At 33.1% G+C, this 20,820-nt stretch overlaps 1 protein-coding gene across 2 annotated transcripts in view; it reads left to right on the top strand.

Moving 5' to 3' along the window:
• The window catches only part of Ltn1 (E3 ubiquitin-protein ligase listerin), a 46,441-nt gene that overhangs the window by 6,133 nt on the left and 19,488 nt on the right, over positions 1-20,820 (top strand). The window contains exons 6-21 of one of the 2 annotated variants that reach the window (XM_089236410.1): positions 1,211-1,388; positions 1,661-1,834; positions 1,959-2,149; positions 2,640-2,784; positions 5,234-5,971; positions 6,717-6,939; positions 7,192-7,346; positions 7,903-7,987; positions 8,075-8,222; positions 9,439-9,607; positions 10,416-10,664; positions 12,829-12,938; positions 16,611-16,715; positions 17,760-17,896; positions 18,514-18,631; positions 19,111-19,252. In XM_089236410.1, the coding sequence (XP_089092536.1) occupies positions 1,211-1,388; positions 1,661-1,834; positions 1,959-2,149; positions 2,640-2,784; positions 5,234-5,971; positions 6,717-6,939; positions 7,192-7,346; positions 7,903-7,987; positions 8,075-8,222; positions 9,439-9,607; positions 10,416-10,664; positions 12,829-12,938; positions 16,611-16,715; positions 17,760-17,896; positions 18,514-18,631; positions 19,111-19,252 (3,067 nt within the window). Of the gene's footprint in view, positions 1-1,210; positions 1,389-1,660; positions 1,835-1,958; positions 2,150-2,639; positions 2,785-5,233; positions 5,972-6,716; positions 6,940-7,191; positions 7,347-7,902; positions 7,988-8,074; positions 8,223-9,435; positions 9,608-10,415; positions 10,665-12,828; positions 12,939-16,610; positions 16,716-17,759; positions 17,897-18,513; positions 18,632-19,110; positions 19,253-20,820 lie in introns of both variants that reach the window. The other variant, XM_089236409.1, reaches the window with a different exon arrangement.

Below are 20,820 nucleotides of genomic sequence, written 5' to 3'. Positions count from 1 at the left end.
CATATATAAGTATACTTGTAGTTAGGTTCATACAAGGTTCTTATACAGTAGAACCTTGATTTAATGATTTCTTCAATTTAACAAATTGTTATAAGGTTTTATGTATATATTTGTGATTATGTTGACTCTGATTCAATTAATAAAACTATCAATCCCATCCATTCTTTAATCTTAATCTTTAATTCTTTAAATCTTTATTCAACTGTATAAAAATCTGATTATTGTCATTTTGTAATATTTCAGTTGCTTTAATTTTGAAAAATAAATCAGTAGGATGTACAAGTTGTACCAAGGAAAATAAGCAGATAAAAAGTTTCAGCAGAGAAATGCTGCAGCCTTGTCCAAGTTGCGCATAAATTTTATTCAAAAATTTAGAAAAACCACTAACATTTAAATGAAATGTTTTTAACATCATCTTCTTGTGTAGGGATTGTTTCCCGACTTGCTTGCTATGCTTGCTCACATACTATCAGTAAAAAAAGTGTTCTTTTCTCATGTGAAACAACTCTAAACTCATGCAGCTATGCTCTGCTGTCAATATAACAGTTGAACTTTTCAAAGTATAGTATCAATTTAAAATTGACTGTGATTAACTCTATTTCCTATTGTGTGATTTATGCAACTCTTTACTGTTTTGGATACGCAACTGAAACTTTACAGTTTTGGGTTTAAATGCAATAGGATGAATATCGTAAAGATGGCTGTTAATTGAAATCATTAATTTATTAATCATTAATTTAATCACATTTTATTGAAGTTTTTTTTTCAATGACAACCTAAAAAATTGGGTTTTTTATTTTTAAAATTTGTTTGTTTTGATTGAAGGTTGAAATAGACCTACAATCAGTGTTCCAACATGAATCTGGAGGCACAAATGCAATTAGTCATATTATTTATTGTGTAAAAATATAACAATTTTTTCTTGAGGTATATGTGTGAGACCTAAAAAAATATTGACATTAAATCTTTTTCCAGTAGATGTCATAAGAAAGGTTTGATGAGATATTATTATTACCTATTTTTAGGATTTTGTATTCTTTAGATACTGCATCAAAAATATTAGAAATTGTATTACTCTGAGATGGTCTATGTGCATGCACACAGAGTGCAATAAATGTGTAAATGAATTAGGTGACAGATTCAGGTCATAGAATTTATTTTAATTTTATGTATTCAGCATTTTTAGTGAACAAAGTATTTTTCTTTTTAGCTCAACTAATGAAGAAAAAGAAAACAAATATATATTAGTTGTAACAGGCTGTTTGAGAGGTTTGAAACTTTTTGTTGATATTCTCTCACCAGAAGATAAGAAATCTATTTTGGAAGAAATCAGAAATGTAGTACAAGAAAATAAATTTTGGAAATTTCCAAAGAATAAAATTCTTCAGGTATATTTTATTGTTATTTATTTGATTTTTGAAGAATAACTTACATTTTATTTCAACTAATTGGCAGTTTATCACGAATATCGTCAAATATATAATTTATGAGAAAAACATGTTCTTATATGATTTTTTCCCTTAAATTTTATATTTGAATTGATTTAGTGTTTCTAAATCAGTGTTTATAAGTTTGGTAACTGTAATCTTTAGGTCTTTAATTATACATATAGATACAATAATTATTGTCTTATCTAACTTTATTTCTGTTTGTTCTAAAGGTTAGAGTCGCTTGGTATGAAATGGTGAGCTGTTTATCTTGCAATATTCCCAGTGTATTCGAGAACCTTGAACATAAACTTGGGATGTCAGTACTCGGGTCTTTATCCGAAAGTGACCCACTCGTTGCTTGTGCCATGTGGGAAGCTGCTCTACATTATGTTGTATATTTTGAAGTAAATATGAGTACTGTTGTTGCATTTGCATGTGTCCTTTTCATAAGCACACCACTCAATCACCATTAATTGTAATATGCATTTCATTGCTTGAAAAATGATGATTAATTTAATCTTTCTTTAGAATTGTTGGAATACTATCGATGTTCATAAAGTAGTGTTACCAGAATTATGGACATTATTAAAAGGAGGATGGTCCGGCAATGCTTCATTGCTATTTCCTTGCCTGCTGCCTTTTTTAAGTAAACTCCCAATGGGAAAAATAAAGAACAAGCAGAGCTTTTTTACAGATTTATTCTCAAGCATAAGAAAAGGGTAAGAGTGATTAAGTTTAAATGAGATTATGAAGAGTTTTAGTTGCTATATTTTTCAAAAATAATCTTAGGCATGTCCTATCTTGCACACATTAATTTTTAAAACCTTTGATTTGTAACTGTTAAACATATAAAACAAAGCAAATTTGAGCTTGTGTGCACAATAGTCAAAAACTATATTTCTGAAGGAATTTTAGTCATGAAGATGAAAATGTTTCATCCTTCTTGACGCAACACTGGCATGATTATATATAGCAGGAGTGGCGAACAGCTTGCGGCCCGCGAGATGATTTTGTGTATTCAAAGTATTATGAATTTCTATTAGCACTTGGAGAAATCAGTTTGATTTTATTCTGATAATTAGGTGCTAAAATTTCTTTTTTGTTCATTCCAAAATTTTCATAATATAGTTTTTTTTATAGTTTCTTCATAATGTAGTTACAGATTATTTCAAATATAGTTTGTTCCCCCTTCCCATCTGTATTGTCTAGTTTATGTCTGGAGAATGTGAAAAAGTCTACAATGGAATGCAATGCTGTGATATCATCCTTTATGGAATGCTTACTATATGTTTGCCTTCAAGTAGATCTGGATGCAGATAATGCTGTTGTTATAAATGATGCAATATGTGAACAAGTAATTGAAGAATCTTTATTTTATATCTTTGACAACATTCAGGTTTTATGAATTTTTTTCTTGTGCTTAATTTAATTGTCTTTTCCCTAAATCCCATTTGTTTATCAAAGTGCAGTAGAACTAGATTATCCAGAACTCTCCATTAATGATGTCAATGTTCATGAATGATTTTTTCTTCCTCTATAATAAAGTTATCCCCTATATCTCGGAAATTCTTCTATCAATGAAAATGAAGGCTAAGAGGCATCACGGGTGCAATTATGCAACACAACGATCCCCTTTAGTGATTTTTTAAACACACTGCTTGGTTGGATAGTTGGAGCAACCACATCATGCCTTATCAGTAGGGTTACTTGACATCCTCTTTTTTTATGTCATTTCAAGCATCCTTCTTTTCAGGTTTTTGAAATTATTTTTCCTTTTTTTCCTGGGGAAATTTTTTTTCTCACTCTGAAACATATGAATGATGCCTCCCCCCCCCCCCCACACACACACACACACACATTTTTACATGCTTTGACCAATTGCTGTCGAGATTCCCAAGATACAAGAACCCAAGTTGCCTCTAAGCAGGGCAGATGCTCCAAGTTAATGTGAAAAAGGCAGCTCTAGAAGAACAAAACTGCAACATACATTTGAAGAACACCATTGTTTAAACCACTGCTCACCAATAGCCCTGTGCCACGCACTGAAATGAGAAAAGATGGGGGAGGGGATGTTATCTCTCCACATTCAGAAGTACTGTAAAGAAAATAGGATGCAAACAACTTTCTGAGGGTAGAGGAAGAAAACCTCTCGCCTTGCTTCAGGCAAAGTAATGGAATTTACCAGACTGTGTGAACAATCCATTATAAGCAAGGAAGACAAATTATTAGGTTTTTTTTTTTTTTGCTTTTTTTAGCGGTTCTATTTTAGTTGGGAGAAATTGTGGTGCCTGTTTTTTATACAAATACAATGTCACAACAGGCCAAATGCCCAACAAGGTGGCTGAGAAAAAGACGCCCATAACAAATATGGATTCATATATGTCTAAAATACAGCAACCAACTCCCAGTTAAAAATGCAATTATAAAAACCAAAAACTATATTTACATGATAAAATATTATACAATGCCCATGAAGATATTTATGGTTGTCTTATTCTCTAAGTATGGGTAGCTTCTCGATTTTCCCCAACATGTTTATCATATTTTTTTGTAAACTTGTCAATTGTGTTAGAATTTACTTCCCCCAGTGGTAAGCTATTCCATTTACTAACAATCCTATTAGACAAAAATTCCCCACGACACATTTTGTTAGTATAGTTGCGCCATCTGTTGTAGAAATTGGAAAAAGTGTTGTTTCCAAGGGCACACATGCAAGTGTCCTCCTTTCTCAGTTTTCGTATCTGGTAACACTTTTATACCCCCATCAGGAATAATTTTATTACGACTTAGCCATACATGCCCCTCATAATCATTTCTCGAGAATTTCTAATGAATTGGTACATGCAGGAGTGTGTTGTGTATAGATATGCATGGCTCTAAAATATTTGTTTTTGAAGCTGTGCTTGTCTCATTTTATAATAGTGCTGCCATCTGCCTAGTGAAAATGGCAAATACTTGAATTTTCATATTATATAAGTATTGTGTTGAAGGGGTATACTATTAAAGCCACACAAGTTCAAACCTTGATCTTCGTGAGAGTCCATCACAATGCCCACACAATCTTGATGGTTAGTAATAGTAATGGGTTTTCACTGCAGCAAACATATCTTGCCCAGGATTTTGGTAACAGCAATATAAACTGAGCATTTACTTATTGCTCTAATTTAATTATCTCCTTTATCATTATCTAAATTTTTTTGCTTGTTCAAAGTGTGAAGAAATATGATATCACTTTTTGTATTACAGCATCGTGTTTTGTCATATGTTCTTAGATTTTTTGCTCTGTCTATTCCAATTTTACACACATCATCAAAGAATACAGAAATATGTCATAATCCACACACTTTTATTCAACTTAACAAATCACTGCATACAAATATACTTAATATCAGCCTTTTTTTAATAAATCAAGATTTCTGGTAAAAATTCAAATATAAAGTTTGAATATTTCTATTTAAATGTAGAGAATGATACGGCTAAATCATCCAATTCAATAGACTCTTAGAAGGTAGATATTCAATAACTACCCAAAATCTGTGACTAATTTCCCTGCATATGGGCTAATGCTATGGAGTTCTGTAATAATAATAATTATTGTTATTGAAATCGAGTTTGTTTATTAGATTCAATATAATCTTCCACAGCATTGTATGCTGACTAAAACAAATAACACAGTGTCTGTCTCTGGGATTGTATCAATCATGTTAAGTAAAGAAGTAGTGAACATTAATTTCAAAATGAAAATACTGATGTGCTATCTTAATAATCAGTTGATCTTTGCATTTTTTCTTTTCTCGTTTCAGCTTTTACCTCTTCTTAAAAGTTCTTTCACTATTGATGGGTCTCACCTTCCTGTTTCCAAGTTTTATCCATTGATTGGAAAGTTTCTTCAGTCATTAGAAGCTGCTGCTCTGGACGAAAATAATAAAAATGCTGCAGAAATCATGGAAGCACTTCAGGCTTTTTGGGTCAAAACTGATTCCCTATGCCATGCAGTTGTTGAAAATGAAAATTTGCATCAAAATTCTTTAGTGTTTTTAGCTTATCTTTTCCATTGCTTATATGACCCTCAAAGTTTGCTTCAAAAAGGTAAACTCAAGGTCAGTTTTTCAGACAGGGTTAAGTCAGAAAATGACAATGCAAGAGGAGTAGATGTTATTAAGGATCAGTCTGATGTGAATGCTCTCATACCAAACGCTCATAGAGGATTATTGTTCGCATGTACTGTAAAAGTGTGTATCAGTTTATTAGAAAAGCTACAAAAAGATTTGAATCCCCATCTCATAAAACTTTTAACTGAGATTTTGTCAGCTGCAAGATCACCCAAACTTTTTGTAGAACTGCTCAAGGAGTTATCAATACCTGAAGATTGCTTGGAAAATGACAGTCCGATGATGTTTTTTCAGCACTTTTTACTAATTTGGTTGCAAAAAACAGATGAAAATATTTCAATCTATGAAAACATAATAGACATTTCTTTTATTGTGTGCTCTTGTTCAAGTACTATAAACTCTCTGAAAATCCTGGACTTTTGTTGTGAGGTAAGCAAACTGAATTAGATTTATTTTTTTTATTTGTCATGTGATTCTTATCAATGAAAAAAACAGTTTAATGTCATGAAAAATTCCTTAAAATTAGTAAAATTTCTCTTCTGTACTCGAGTGATTTAGTTCAATTTTTTTTCATCTGAAGTTAAAGTAGGGTGATATAGAATGCGGCACTGTATTTTTTTTTTTCAAGACAATTGATACACACCTTAGCGGGAATTCTACGCGTATCTAAACTTTGTACCAAAAATGGGTAAACGATAATCCCAGCTTTGTTCTGTACTAAAGATATTTTGCTCCACAGATGGAAACGTGTAATAGTTTTCTTTGTTAATTTTGGTGATATGCATAGAAGCATCAGATTCGTCTCGGGGAAAATCTCATAAAATTTCCTAAATGATATCATAGAAGAAGGGGGGGGGGACTCATTGTCATTCTTTATGATGTCAGTTTTGGATAATTTCAATTATTAATGTGATTTAGACAATTCTGTTAATAACCATATTGTTACCAGCAATCAAGAAACTTAGTAAAAACCTTCTCTTAGTAAAAAATTATGAAGAATACTATTATATTAAGAAAGAATTTATATAATAATATAATTCAATTGAAATGCAGAAAACATTATTGCAGAGGTTTATCATATAAGATATTGCAAAGAAATATTTTTATATCAAGTATCATTGTGAAGAGACTGTAATTTATATCTTAATCAATCAATTTATATCTAATCTTGTAGGTTAAAGATCCTGGATTCTTAAAGACGTTCCTTGAAAGGCTATTCAAATTGCATAGAGAAGAGAAAATTTTTGATAAGTTCCTAATTTCCTCTGGATTTGTTTGTGCTGTGAAAAAACTATTTAAGTTTGTTGCACAGAAGATGATACTAGCATCAAAATCTGACAATTTGGATTCTTATTATGTAGTTCTTACTTCTGCACTGGACTCATTTTTTCAGTTAGGTAAGCAATAAATTTTGGTCATTTGAATTGATTTATATGCTAATGCTATAAAGTAATTCATTAGACCTCCTTTTGCAGTATTCCATACGTCCCCCCCCCCCAACCCACCCACCCTCACTCTCTTATGTCTATTAATGTTTGTGATTTTCCAACTTCAAGGTGCAAATGTGTTTTTTGGTCTTTATTATCTGAGATGAATAGCAACAGAAATGAATTGAATTATATGTTGTTTTTTTCTCTCTATTTTTATAGAACTACGTTTAGATTTAGAATGTATAGAGGAATTATTTACTTTACTGAAAGAGCCATTGGAGCAGGTTTTGAAGTGTGCCAAAACTCAAAACACATTGAGTTGCAGTGCTTTAGAGTTTGTCTGTGATGTTGTCAAAAAATTTCTTACTTTTTCTGTAAGTAAGCTGTTTTTTAACTTTGCATTTTTTGTTTTTTAGTTATGGGAATTTTCTAAACTTAATTCAGCTGCAGTTTGTGTTAATTTCAATTAAAAATTTTGCCCTTAAAAACCTGTTGAATTTTTTAGTTCACTAATAAAATAAAACTTAACATTTTTTTTCAAAAATCACTCTTTGAAACTTGTCTATAATCTATCAAATGTGTCTTGAAAATTTGTGAAACCCTTTATGTATAATCTTTACTCAGCTGAATCAGCTGTGAGCATCTTGGTATCTGAAATGTTTTCTGAGGCTTCCATGGCTATGTTAGATGCCCCCTCCCCATGAAACTTCCAGCTGTTGGACCATGGTCTAGGTTTTACTGGTATATAACGCGCAAAAATAATTCTGCATAATATTTTCATAGAATTCAAAGAGTTGGAAGTTCATCTCCTTTTTAAAAGAAATGTTAAAAATAAATTATCCTTGAAGAATTTCTTTTCAGTTGTAAATGAGGGGTCATACTTGATGTTGATGCTGTGCGAAATTATAAAGTGTATTGGAATTTTTTTAGGACTGCTGGACTTTGAATACCACTATGAATTTGGTTCTAGTTTTCTTCAACCTCAATTTCCTTGACTTAGTGTCATCTTCTGAAGGTAATTTTTTTCTTCATCATTATTCTATAATTACTGAATTGGACACATCACTGTATTTTATTAATGTAATTATTTTTTTCAAAACAGTTTTGCATTGGAAAGTCAGTTTAATTTGGCAGATGTCAATAAAGGAGTATATGAAATTGCACAAATGCCAACCACATAACCAGCCATTCATTTATAGTGCTGCTGAGAAATTACACGATGTCATAATCAGTTGTCCAGTAAATGACACGTAAGTTATATAACTTCTAGTGATATTACAAAAATATTTAAACCATCCACATGACTTTACATAAACTTTAAATTGCTGTAATTTTGAATGGTGAATTTAATTTAAGTGAAGAGTAACTTTTTTTTTATCAATGTACGTTTTCATTCTTTTAGAGGGTCATTGTTGGTTAATTTGACGGTAATTTGAAGAACAATAGATAATTAAATTTAAATATGTCTGTTATAAATAGCTTGAATGAAGCCATATTTTGTAATCAAATGCCATGAATACAAAAAATATGGTATGCATAATGTATTAATACAGTAATACTTCAGCTAATGAATGAATGCCTCGGTTTTAAAATTTTTTGGATAACAAAGATTTTTTTTTCTGCCTCAGCTAATGAACATTTTTATTTAAGTGAATACATCCACTGACATAAAAAAAACCAGTGCAATGAGAGAATTTTAACACCATTCACACTATCAGAGAGAATTACTCTCACTCAAGCGGAATCAACTGTCCACCTTGGAATCTTTTTCCAAATGGGAACCTCAATTTTTCTTTCTGAAATTTTTCAAACCATTTCATGTTAAATGAAAGAATCGGCTAATAGAAAATGTATTGAAGAAAAGAGCCTATGTTTTCATAGACTCTTAGCACCAAACCAAATAGTCTGGACATTGTAAGAGCCTATATTTTAAATCTGGATGTGCGAGACACAGAAATGAGCTGACCAAAACACAAATAGATGAGGGCACCTATGAACTCAACTGGGTTGTGTCTCAGTCGAGTTCCTTTTTTCACGGTTAGCTGTGGTTACATTCCAGTAGCCTAGGTTGTGTATAAAATGTAAAATGTCTATATAAATATAGTCTAAAAGATCTCTTCAATATCACATCTGAAAATTCTTTTCTATCTAATTTTGAAGGTATTCGTTTTTGCCTTTTATAGTTGCCTTGGTGTTTTAACTTACCTTTAAAATTTGAGCAAGACCTGCAATGAATTAAATGATTTTCCATAGAAACCTGTGGGAAATTATTTTTCGGCTAAAGGAGATTTTGGTTTACATATGTCATTCTGAAACAAATTATCTTTGTTAACCAAGGTATAACTGTATAATGTAACAATCTTTTCATGTATTTTGAGCTCTTTGTTATTATGCTTCTCCTTCTAGCTTCATTGTTTCTATTGTGCTGTAATATCTGAATCATATTTTTGTATTGATACATAGTAGGTCCAGAGTTGTTGAGATCACCTGTCTGATGGTTACAAGACTGCAAACAGAACATGTTGAATGTGACTCAAGCTGCAAAGATGGTTCTGACTGTGTCATTTCCAAAGTGATAAAAAAAATTTTACCCACTGAGTCTGAATGGAAGGAGTTGAGATCAGATTTAACAATTGTATGTCATTTAAACTTTTCATAATTGGTATTGCCTCCCTTTCCTTCTCATATTCTCTCTTATTTCTAAATTTGTGACTGTATAATTAAGATAATGAATTAATGAAAATACATCTGACTCGCTCATAATGAACACGAATATTAAGAAATTTTCACACACAAGTCTTTCCATGTCTCGCGACTTTTGTATTTTTTATATATGCTATTGATTCATGCTTCATTACGCTATTTTGATAAGGGAGACCGATTTCAGCAAAGTGTGCCTGTAACAAATTTTCAAATCGTTTTCAAACATGAATTGTCACAAATTTCTTTGTAGTCTTATTGAAATCTTCTAATTGAAAAGTTTACATTTCTAAAATGTGTTGCTGCAATTAATAATGTTCTTCACCTCTTTCTTTTTCTCATAAAAGGTATAGTGTAAAATATTCCTTGCTTAATTTTTTTCTCTTTTTCTCTGTTAAATACTATTCTGCTTGCAAAAACCTTATTAGGAAGAAAAGACGGAGGTTATTTATCCCCAAGAAATTTTTTTAAACATGCTCTAAAAGATTATTTTCAAAAATGTTTTTTATCCCAATCTCTCAGTGCAAAGCTTCAGCATTTTCTTACATAGTCTCTAAAAAATTCAGATAACTTTATGATGTATAATCTGCGGAATGTACACAGGAAATTAGGGTACTTCAAATGTTTATTTTACAGTTTATGCAGGTTCACACACACACATAAAAACTTAGTGTTATTATCTGTGATTGAACTGTGCAAATTTGTTGTTCTGGAAACGTAATAATTTTCATTCTTTCATACAGGACCTTTTACCATCATTTTTGCAAAAGAAAATATTTTTCCCATTGAGTTGTTGCAAAATTTCCATGCCATCTAGTTCATTACCATCTTATTTACATGCTGTCTGTACAGTCTCAGACATTTTCATCAGCTTAACTGAATCAGATGAGGTTTCTAGGGACTTTAACTTGATTGAACTGGTTTTAAAACATCTCCATGAACTTCTGTGGGCTTCATCATATTGTGAAAGCCATAATTATTTTGCTAAAAAAGTAAGTTATTGTATTTGTTTATGCTACTTTATTTTGATTGAGTTGTATTTCTGTCTTCATAATTATGCTATTATAAATATTATACATATAAAGATTTTAATGTCAACAAAACATATACTATTGAATCTATAATATATAATTATTTTGCTATAATTATATATAATAATTATATATAATATATCTATAATATATAATTATTTTGCTTTGAAAAATATGTTATGTAGGATTTTTTTCATAGCCAAATCAGAAGTTAAAATTATAATTTTTGAAGAAGTTTCATTAGGGCTAGTCTGATTAATCAATCAATTGTTGATTGTGGTGTGAAATTTTAGTTAATTGACTTGATCAATCCAATTAAAATTTCTTAAAGAATTTTTCTTTGAAGGTTTGAAAATCAACTTGATTTATTTGACAAGCCTGATTAGACATTTTATAAATTATGTTCCCACACGTAACATTGCAGTCAAATAACCATATTCTCATTAAAGAAAATGGGTTTCTTTATTCATACACAATTCACATTTAATATTATAAAATCACAATTTAAAAACATTGAAATTGGGTTTTTTTTTCAGAACTTTGACATAATGAGCATTTTCACCAAAACACACAATTGAGTAGCATGAAAATAATAATTCCACCCCATAAAATATGGACACTACTGTTACCAAGTGTTAAAGAAAAATATAATTTTGAAGAGTAATTTCACACTCTTCTCCAAAATTTTAAGTGGTATTTTTTTATCAGTAAGAAATACATATGAAACAATTACCTAAAATTTAGAAGAGTATTTTCACTCAGTGAAATTTAGAGGAGTGAAATTGAATTTTAATGCATGAATCACACATCCAGGTGCATATCAGCAAACACTGGGTACATATTTTTATTGCAAAAATGCACCATAATCTTAGCTCAAGGGACTCCCCTGTTTGTATACAACAATGCTGTTATCCTACTTTTAACAGGAATTCATAAGTTTCAAAATAATACACTTATGATACATGAATTATCCATGGATTTGACCAAAAAAAAGTAGATTGTGAACATTTTTACTTTTTTTGTTTTCATACCCTGGCATATGCAGGAAGACAAAAAGGATGTGTTAAATGTTCTATTGTAACAAAAATTTATGTAAGAACTGTATGTACCAGCATGTACTGTATGTACCACTGGTAATGCGTGCATTTGAAGTTCAATGTACGTATATTTGTGTTGTAGTTCTGTGTGATCGCCGTGGCAACCAGGAGTTTTTTTCCAAAGGAATAGCCCATTCAAAATTTGAAATCTTTAGAAAATCATATTTTTAGCCGATTACCATTGCACAATCGCAAGTTCCAAACACGGATTTTAACCAAAAGCAAAATTTGGGGGAAGGTTATATAAGGGACCTCTCTTCCTTTCCCCCCCCCCCCACCCCAAAAATTAAAAATATTTTTGTAGAGAATTAAAATATTGGCATAAAATAATTTCTTTTATACCATCTGTGAAGAATTAGATCCTTGTGCCCCTCCAAAAGCAGATTCTGCATACACACACATACATACACAAAATTTTTACACATCCTTTTCCGAAATTACGGGTATTTGACGCGTTATATGATGACCCCCCCTTCCCCCGGACTAAAAAAAAATTATTGCCATAGGCAGAAGATAGACATTTGTCCCCCCCCCCCCCGTATGCTTTTGGGGAGGGTGTAGTCAGCTTATGTGGCTTTAGCCCTTTAGGGTCCAGTTCCTAATGGGTGTTGTATTTAAATTTTTAAAAGTTTAATTTAAAAGCCATTTAAAAGTTTTTAAAATTTTTTTAAAAATTGAGTTTTTTTTAAATTGTGGTTGGAGGGGTTGTTTCCCATCGTAGTGAAGCCCAACATTCAGCACTACTGTAAGGCTTCATGCCAATTGGCATGTGTGCTGTTTTCATAGTTTCAATACAAACCCCATTTTGTACTGTCACCCTTCTTCTACTGACAAATTTTTCTATCCTCTAAGTATCCACAAAAGCAGAGTTTCACACTACATTTCATTTATTCATTTTATATTTGTATCGTATCAAATACACAAATGATTAGGTAAGCAAATTCACAATTTTCTTCAAAAATATCATTTGTGACATTTTTAGAATATTAAATTTGTTATCAAATTTATTTTTTGTTTCTTAACTACAGGATACCACAGAATGCACTGTAGCTCATTCTCTTGAAAGTAGTTGCCTCAAATTAATAAAATGTTTGTCAAAATCTGATTTCTGTGCATTTGGTAATCAATTGCTTGAAATGTAAGTTTATTTACTATTCCTCCCCCTCCCCCCCTGCTATTTATGCAAAATATTTGCATGATTTAGTTTCTCTCATGAACTTGTCTTTAAAACTATAAGGCTGTTTTGCATTAAAACGCATGAGGAGAATCTGTTTTCAATCTGGCTGATAGTCCATCCATTTTATATTTATAAAGGGTGATTTTTTAAAAGAATTTCTTAAATAATTAAGGAAATTATAATGATCATGATATATATATACACACACACTCTCATATCACACAGATACAGGGTGGTCTGTTAATGGACTAACAAACTCAGAGGGTTGTTATTAGACATCAAGAGGAACAAAAATTGCAATGGAACATAGTGTCTCAAACCACGTTGAGAGGTCAAAAAGTGCATGCAGGTTTCCACATTATGCTGGAATGACAAAAAGTACAATAATAATTACGAAAGGATTTATTTGATTACAAGAGTTGTTGGAAGTGGTGGCCATTGACGTCATTGCACAGTCTACAACGATGTAAAAATGATTCCTGAATGCACACAAAGATACCAAGTATGCTTTTGATGTCTGCCGCAGTGATGACAATCTGTGCTATGAGATCCTCCAGTGTGTCCATAGACGTCGCATAAACAAGTGAGTTAAGGTGTCCCCATAGGAAAAAGTCACACAGATTGAGATCCGGCAAATGTGGAGGCCAAGCGGCTGGTTCCGCACATCTAATCCACCTCCTTAGGTATAAAATATCAAGGTGATTATGCATCACGTTGGAAAAATGTGCAGGGGCACCATCATGCATGAACCACATGCCTCGCTGCACTGCGGCTGGCACAATTTCCGGAGGACGTGCTGCAGAAAAGTTGTTCCATTCAGGTGCTGCAAGTACGACCCCAAGAGATAATCACCGAGGATTCCTGCCCACACATTGACACTAAACCTCTGTTGAGATTTCCACAATACACTGACATGGGAATTATCTACGCCCACATTGTGTGTGTTGACAATGCTTTCTCGCGTAAAGCTGGCCTCGTCAGTAAATAAAACAGTGGCAGGAAATTGAAGATTAGAATGTGTGACGTCGAGCATCCAGCACACAAACTGTTCATGACGGGGATAGTCATCTTCGGTTAGGAGTTGTACCTTCTGGATGTGGAAGGGGGGTACATCTTTTCACTATACAGAACTTTGCAGACCGCCATATGCTGAACATTGAGTTCAGCTGCAACCACATGTGTAATTGTCGACCGAGAATCAGCAAACTGTTGCAGCATGGTTTTTCTATTTGAGGAGTACATACATTGCGCCGGTATCTCTCTCTCTCTCACACGGCATGCTGAGTGTAAGGTCCCCATCTCCCATAGTAGTCGATCGATCATGGCAAAGGTACTATGGTGCGGACGCCTCATCAGATATTAGTGTTGGTACATCTACTGTGCTAAGCGCCCATTGCCATCTTCTCGACCGTAAATCAGATGCATATCAGCATATTTCTCATTCGTGTAGTCAGCCATCAAGATACTTATTGAAACAGACAACTAACTGCTACACGTGCTTACTATCGCAATAACGCTAATTTACGTCGTCCGCAGCACATGATCCTATCCCAGCCCATGCGTTTCACGATGCGATTATGTCAGATATGGTGAGCGAACTCACAAATGCATTCAGTGATCAACTGACATCCACCTTTCGTCTCCTCTGGACTCAGAGCCTGCATGCATTTTTCGCGATTTTCACCCTCTGAACGTGGTTTGCCATGCCATGTTTCATTGCAATTCCTCTTGATGCGTTCTAACAACCCTCTGAGTTTGCCGGTCCATTAACAGAACACCCTGTATATACATATATACACTGAAGAGCCAAAAAAACTGGTACACCTGCATAATATCGTGTAGGGCCCCCGCGAGCCCGCAGAAGTGCCGCAACACGATGTGTCATGGACTCGACTAATGTCTGAAGTAGTGCTGGAGGTAATTGACACCATGAATCCTGCAGGGCTGTCCATAAATCCGTAGGAGTAAGAGGGGGTGGAGATCTCTTCTGAACAGCACGTTGCAAGGCATCCCAGATATGTCTATGTCTGGGGATTTAGGTGGCTAGCGAAAGTCTAAAGTCAGAAGAGTGTTCCTGGAGTCACTTTGTAGCAATTCTGGACGTGTGGGGTGTCGCATTGTCCTGCTGAAATTGTCCAAGTCCGTCGGAATGCATAATGGACATGAATGGGTGCAGGTGATCGGACAGGATGCTTACGTACCTGTCACCTGTCAGAGTCGTATCTAGACGTATCAGGGGTCCCATATCACGCCAAATGCACATACCCCATACCATCACAGAGCCTCCACTAGCTTGAACAGTCCCCTGTTGACATGTAGGGTCCATGGATTCATGAGGTTGTCTCCATACGTGTACACGTCCATCAGCTCGAAGCAATTGGAACCGAGACTCGTCAGACCAGGCAACGTGTTTCCAGTCCTCAACAGTCCAATGTCGGTGTTGTCGGGCCCAGGCGAGGCATAAAGCTTTGTGTCGTGCAGTCATCAGGGGTACACGAGTGGGCCTTCGGCTCCGAAAGCCCATATCGATGATGTTTCGTTGAATGGTTCGCATGCTGACAGTTGTTGATGGCCCAGCATTGAAGTCTGCAGCAATTTGCGGAAGGGTTGCACGTCTGTCATGTTAAATGATTCTCGTCAGTCGTCATTGGTCCTGTTCTTGCATGATCTTTTTCCGGCTGCAGCGATGTTGTAGATTACATTTTTTACCGGATTCCCGATATTCACGGTACACTCGTGAAATGGTCGTATGTGAAAATCCAAATTTCATCGCTAACTCGGAGATGCTATGTCCCATGTCTTGTGCGCCGACTATAACACCATGTTCAAACTCACTTAAATCTCGATAACCTGCCATTGTAGCAGCAGTAACCGATCTAACAACTATGCCAGACACTTGTTGTGTTATATAGGCATTGCCAACCGCAGCGCCGTACTCTGATTGGTTCCATATCTCTTTATTTGCATACGCATGCCTGTACCAGTTCTTTTTGACTCTTCAGTTCATATATATATATATTGAGGCATGTTATAACACCATTTCTGTTACTCGCATATATGGTCTATTACTTATCTTCAAGTATATACTGTTGAACTTTGACATATCATAGTACTTCAGAAAATTGATTCAAGTTATATGAAATGTGAGTTGTAAAGAAAAATTCTTTTATATTTATTTCAAATATTACACAGCAGATCAAAATTACTTTAACAGATTTCCTAGCAACCTGTAAAGTCGGGAAAATAAAAAATGGGAAAATGTAAAGTATTTATCGAAAAAGTGAGAGAAGCATGCAAACATCTGATAAAAATCAAAAATAAATTTTATTAAGTGAGAAAAATGAAGCTGTAAAAACAGTTGGAACAAGGGTCTTTAACCTTTCAGACATTGCGGGCCAAATCAAAACTCTCCATGTAGATTTTGCTGGGAATCTTTTGAAAGATATCAAAATGAGTTAGAAAAGTTTGACTTGGTATAAATGCTATATCAATATCAGCCAAAATCATTGTTTCAAAATTTTTTGCTTCCATTTAACATTTTGGAGTTCTTTTTTTTCCATCAGATGTATAAATAGTATCTGAAGTTTATTTATTTGTTTAGTGAGATTAAATACTTAAGAACTAATTTTATAGGGAAGACCAAATGCAGTGGTGCCTTCCTTTGGGTAAATTCTTGAATTCTGTTCCTGCTGAAGATCAGTCTTTTTTTCCTTATTATGTTGAAGATTTATTTGAAAGGTGAATTATGTTTTGCATTTTTATTCTTGTATTTGTATTAAAACTGTCTTATTAGTCACAAACTTTTACATCAGGAACTAAAAAATTCGATTTACAAAATCATTAATTGCTTAAAACAATTTCAATAATTAAAAGAGTTCTTCTTATTATTATTAAACTTGCACTTTGATTCAATCTGTATTTCTGCGAAACTGTGTAAAAATTGATCACAGCATACAAATTTTCAGGTGCAACACATACAAAGAGAAAATAAATTTTAAATAAAAGAATTTTTCATGTATTGTGCATGAAAAAACTTTGCGAAAGATAATAAAACTTTGTATATAAGAAAAAACTTTGCAAAGAAAATGTTTATGGTACAGCAAAACCCCTCTTAATGAACACTTCTCAGATGCAGTCACCCCTCTTTTACAGCCAAATAATAATTTCCCCTTGTATATTAAAAGTATGCATTTCAAACCCCTGATTAATGGTCACCTGTCTTTTATGGATGAAATGTTTCGTCCCACCAGTGTCTACAAAAGATAGGTTTTATAGTATTTATGAGTGCCGCTGTGGTGGTCGAGTGGTTATAGTGACGGACTCGCGATGTGAGAATCCGGGTTCGAACCCCACAGTGGTGGTCGGTTGAAGTTGGTTTTCTGTGGTTCCCAACTTCAAGGTGCGAATGTGAGCCGATCTCCCCGTTAAAAAGTCTCGCCACAGAGAGCAACAGGCCTACAACGTTACAAATATTCAATCATTACACTTCACTCACAATTTGAAGTATAGATGGCAGCACTGAAATATACACAACACTAGCTACACACTCAGACTGTTAGGTGTACACACTCACTTTGTTCCAGACTCTGCCGCAAAGCTGGGCTGGAAGAGATCTCGGCAACAGGATAAGTCTGGTGGCAGAGACCTTGGCGTTCATTCATTCAGTATTTATGAGTGTTGTTGTAAGAAGAAGAATAAAAACATATATCCTGTGCTTTAAACTTTATAATTTTGTGACCAGTGCATTTTACATATTTTTTAATTATATTTTATCTAATCTAGCTGTACATCCAGCAATCTAGCTTTGAAGTGTCTGATTGATCAAGTTCTCATCCAATATCTTCCAGTAAAGAAGAGAGCTGATATTTTGTCATTTTTAATTTCTAAAATATCTGTCACATTGCAGAGTGGCGATGAAAGTAATTACACTTTTCAATGATTCGATTTATTTTTATGTGTGTGCACAATTTGGAGTGCCCTTAGATTAAATTGTTTTTCCCCGTTCTGCTTATGTGTCTAAATGATTTACTGTTTCTCTAAGTGATTTACACAGCTTTTTAAAATTCTTATTTTATGAGATAATTACTCTGGGGCGTAGTAGCCCGGTCGATAAGATGCTCCCCTAAAGTACCAAAGGATGTTTAGAGGTGTCGCAAGTTCGATACCCGGTTCATCCTTGCCAGAAAACGTTCCTGACACAGGGGTACAACAAAAAACGGTGACTTGACCACAGCAAAAAATTTCTACCACAGGGAGGCCCCCATCAAGGGGTTAGTGCACCAACCTCTCAATGAGTATAAAAAACAAGCCTGCCATTCGGAATCGACAATAAATTGTAGGTCCCGGGCTAATTAGCCCTTGTGTGCAGAAAATGACTGTAGTGCGACAAAAATGATCAAATGATTATTACTCTAATTGATAAATTAAAGTAAAAATACTAGTTGAATTTTCAGTTTCATATTTATAAATAATTATGCATAACCACAACTTAGACTGCTAAAGTATATGAATCATGATCCTGTTAAATGTATTACAGGTGATGGCCTTTATAATATCTCAAAAATGTGTTGTTGTCTTTCTGGAGATATCATGCTCAATAGTCAAGTGTATTCCGAACTTGTGTCAATTGTGCAACAATTGTTATATCATCTTCTGTAAGTGACTGTTGCAAAGCAAATTCTATCTATTTTTAATACTACCATTGTTTTACATGGTTATACCATACCTCAAAAGTTTATAAATCAGCAAAACAAATTTTATTATGATCTTTAACTGGAAGTTTTTTTGTTTTTTTTTGGTATTTCTTTTTTCTTTTATCCAAGTAAAAATTTTCATATCTTTAAATTATCCATGTTTTGGTATTTAAACAAGGATATACCAACACTTTCACATTTTAATCTACCCAATTTTCTTATTCCCCTTCACCTTTTTTGTTCTTCAAAACAAAGGTTTTTGTAAGACACAGTAAACTTACATTGAACACTGTTATAGCCAGAATTTTTTAAAGGAAAGAATTAAATTTGCAAGGAAAAACTGTATAGGATATACTAATATTTTCAGTTTTCTCTTAATGAACTTTGTATAAGTAGTCATTATTAGTTGGTATAATATCAACTTGTTATATTTATTTCAGATCCAAGGAAACCAAAGATGAGAACTACTATACACTGTCACTCCAGATAAGTTTTTTAATGACTGAAGTTATTCTAAATGATTCAAGCTGCTTATCTCTCTTGTGGCTTGATGTTCTTAAATTTTTATCATCCACACTGGAAGTAAGTTAGAACCGTCTAGTTCTCTCAATAACATATATGTTTTTATTAAACTTGATTTGATTTTTTTTGTTCAGAATACTCAATTGTTATTATAATGAAACCTGTATAAAATGGAACATCACTAAACTGAAATAATATTTCATTATAGACAGATTTCCGTTTTATAAAGGTGCAAATAAAAGCACTAATCACTGAACAGACTATATTTTGATTCCGTTTAAGACAGGTTTCCGTCTCATACAGTGTCCGTCTTAGGTTTCACTGTTTATATTTTAAAACAATAGTCCTTTAAAAAAAGATTTAATATAATAAAGAAAGATAGTTATTTAATTATTTATGCAAGTATTTTAGGGACAACAATTTCCCCTAAAGAAATCTCCATAAATAACAATTTTAAAATTAACTCAATTTAATAATTAATGTTCAAGCAAAAATGCTATAATCTGTGGCAACATAATGTCTGCACTTGTGAATTTTGCTGCTTTAAAAAAAAAAGTTATCCTATACTATGCACACACATATTTCTGGTATTTAAATTGTATATAACTCTATTCTTCAACTCCCACACAATTGACAAATGGTCATAGCCTGCAATAATATTAAAGAATGTTTACTGTATGTTTTTAAAATAAATTGATTCCCATTGTTACAATCTACATGTCACATGTAAACACGGCTTATGAGAATAGCAGATAATGTTACCATTCATGTTCAGAACTTTTTTAAAACCAATTAATCTTTTTAAAACCTATGAGCTAAATGTGTACCACAACATGGGAAAAACTTTATTTATAATTATAACATACTATGTTTATATGTAATTGAAACTCCTCAGTTTTGAGAATTACTATTTTATATTTTGAAGCTGAAGTTGTGTCATACTTTTGCTTGTGACTTATCATTTTTATCTTGCAGGGGGGGGGGGGGAGTGGACTACAGGAAATATCTACCCACTCTTTAGAAAAAAGCTCCAAACTCCCTTTGTTCACTGTTTTTTCAGTAAATCACAGATGTTAATGGGATCTATGTATGTATGTTGAAGGAACAAAAAAAGTTTGGAATGCACTTGTTTAGTCAATAAAGAAGTTTGGAGTGACCACATATCTTCTAGACAAAAAATTGCACAGAGAAATTAAAATTATTGCACAGTTAAAATTCGCACAAAGTGCGATAATAAACGAAACATCACCAATAGCCGCCAAATCATTTTTAATGTTTAATAATTATTGCTAATGCTCACCTACTTAAATACAAAAAAATAAGTAAATAAAAATTTAGGTGACTAATTTAAAGCTAAAGTTTCCTAAATATATTAGCTGCACAAATTATTGATATGATATCAGTACAATTTCCATAAAGATAAGAATTATGATTAAATTTACATTTTTACGAAAAAACAAAATGGCTAAACTACATGAACAAAACAGAACTGTTCCATTCAAAATATAATATGGTTACTCTTCTTGTGTCTGTTTTTTTTTCCAGATATTAGTATAAATTGGTTATTGTTAACAAAACCTCAAGTCATGGTGATTATACAGAGTATACTGTATATCATAAGGGCAGAC

This window comes from Pholcus phalangioides, unplaced genomic scaffold (assembly GCF_987345545.1).
Source record: "Pholcus phalangioides strain wild (caught in Gottingen) unplaced genomic scaffold, Ppha-v1.0 ptg000009l_1, whole genome shotgun sequence".
Classification (NCBI taxonomy): domain Eukaryota; kingdom Metazoa; phylum Arthropoda; class Arachnida; order Araneae; family Pholcidae; genus Pholcus; species Pholcus phalangioides.
This window is presented reverse-complemented; position numbering and strand designations above follow the sequence as displayed.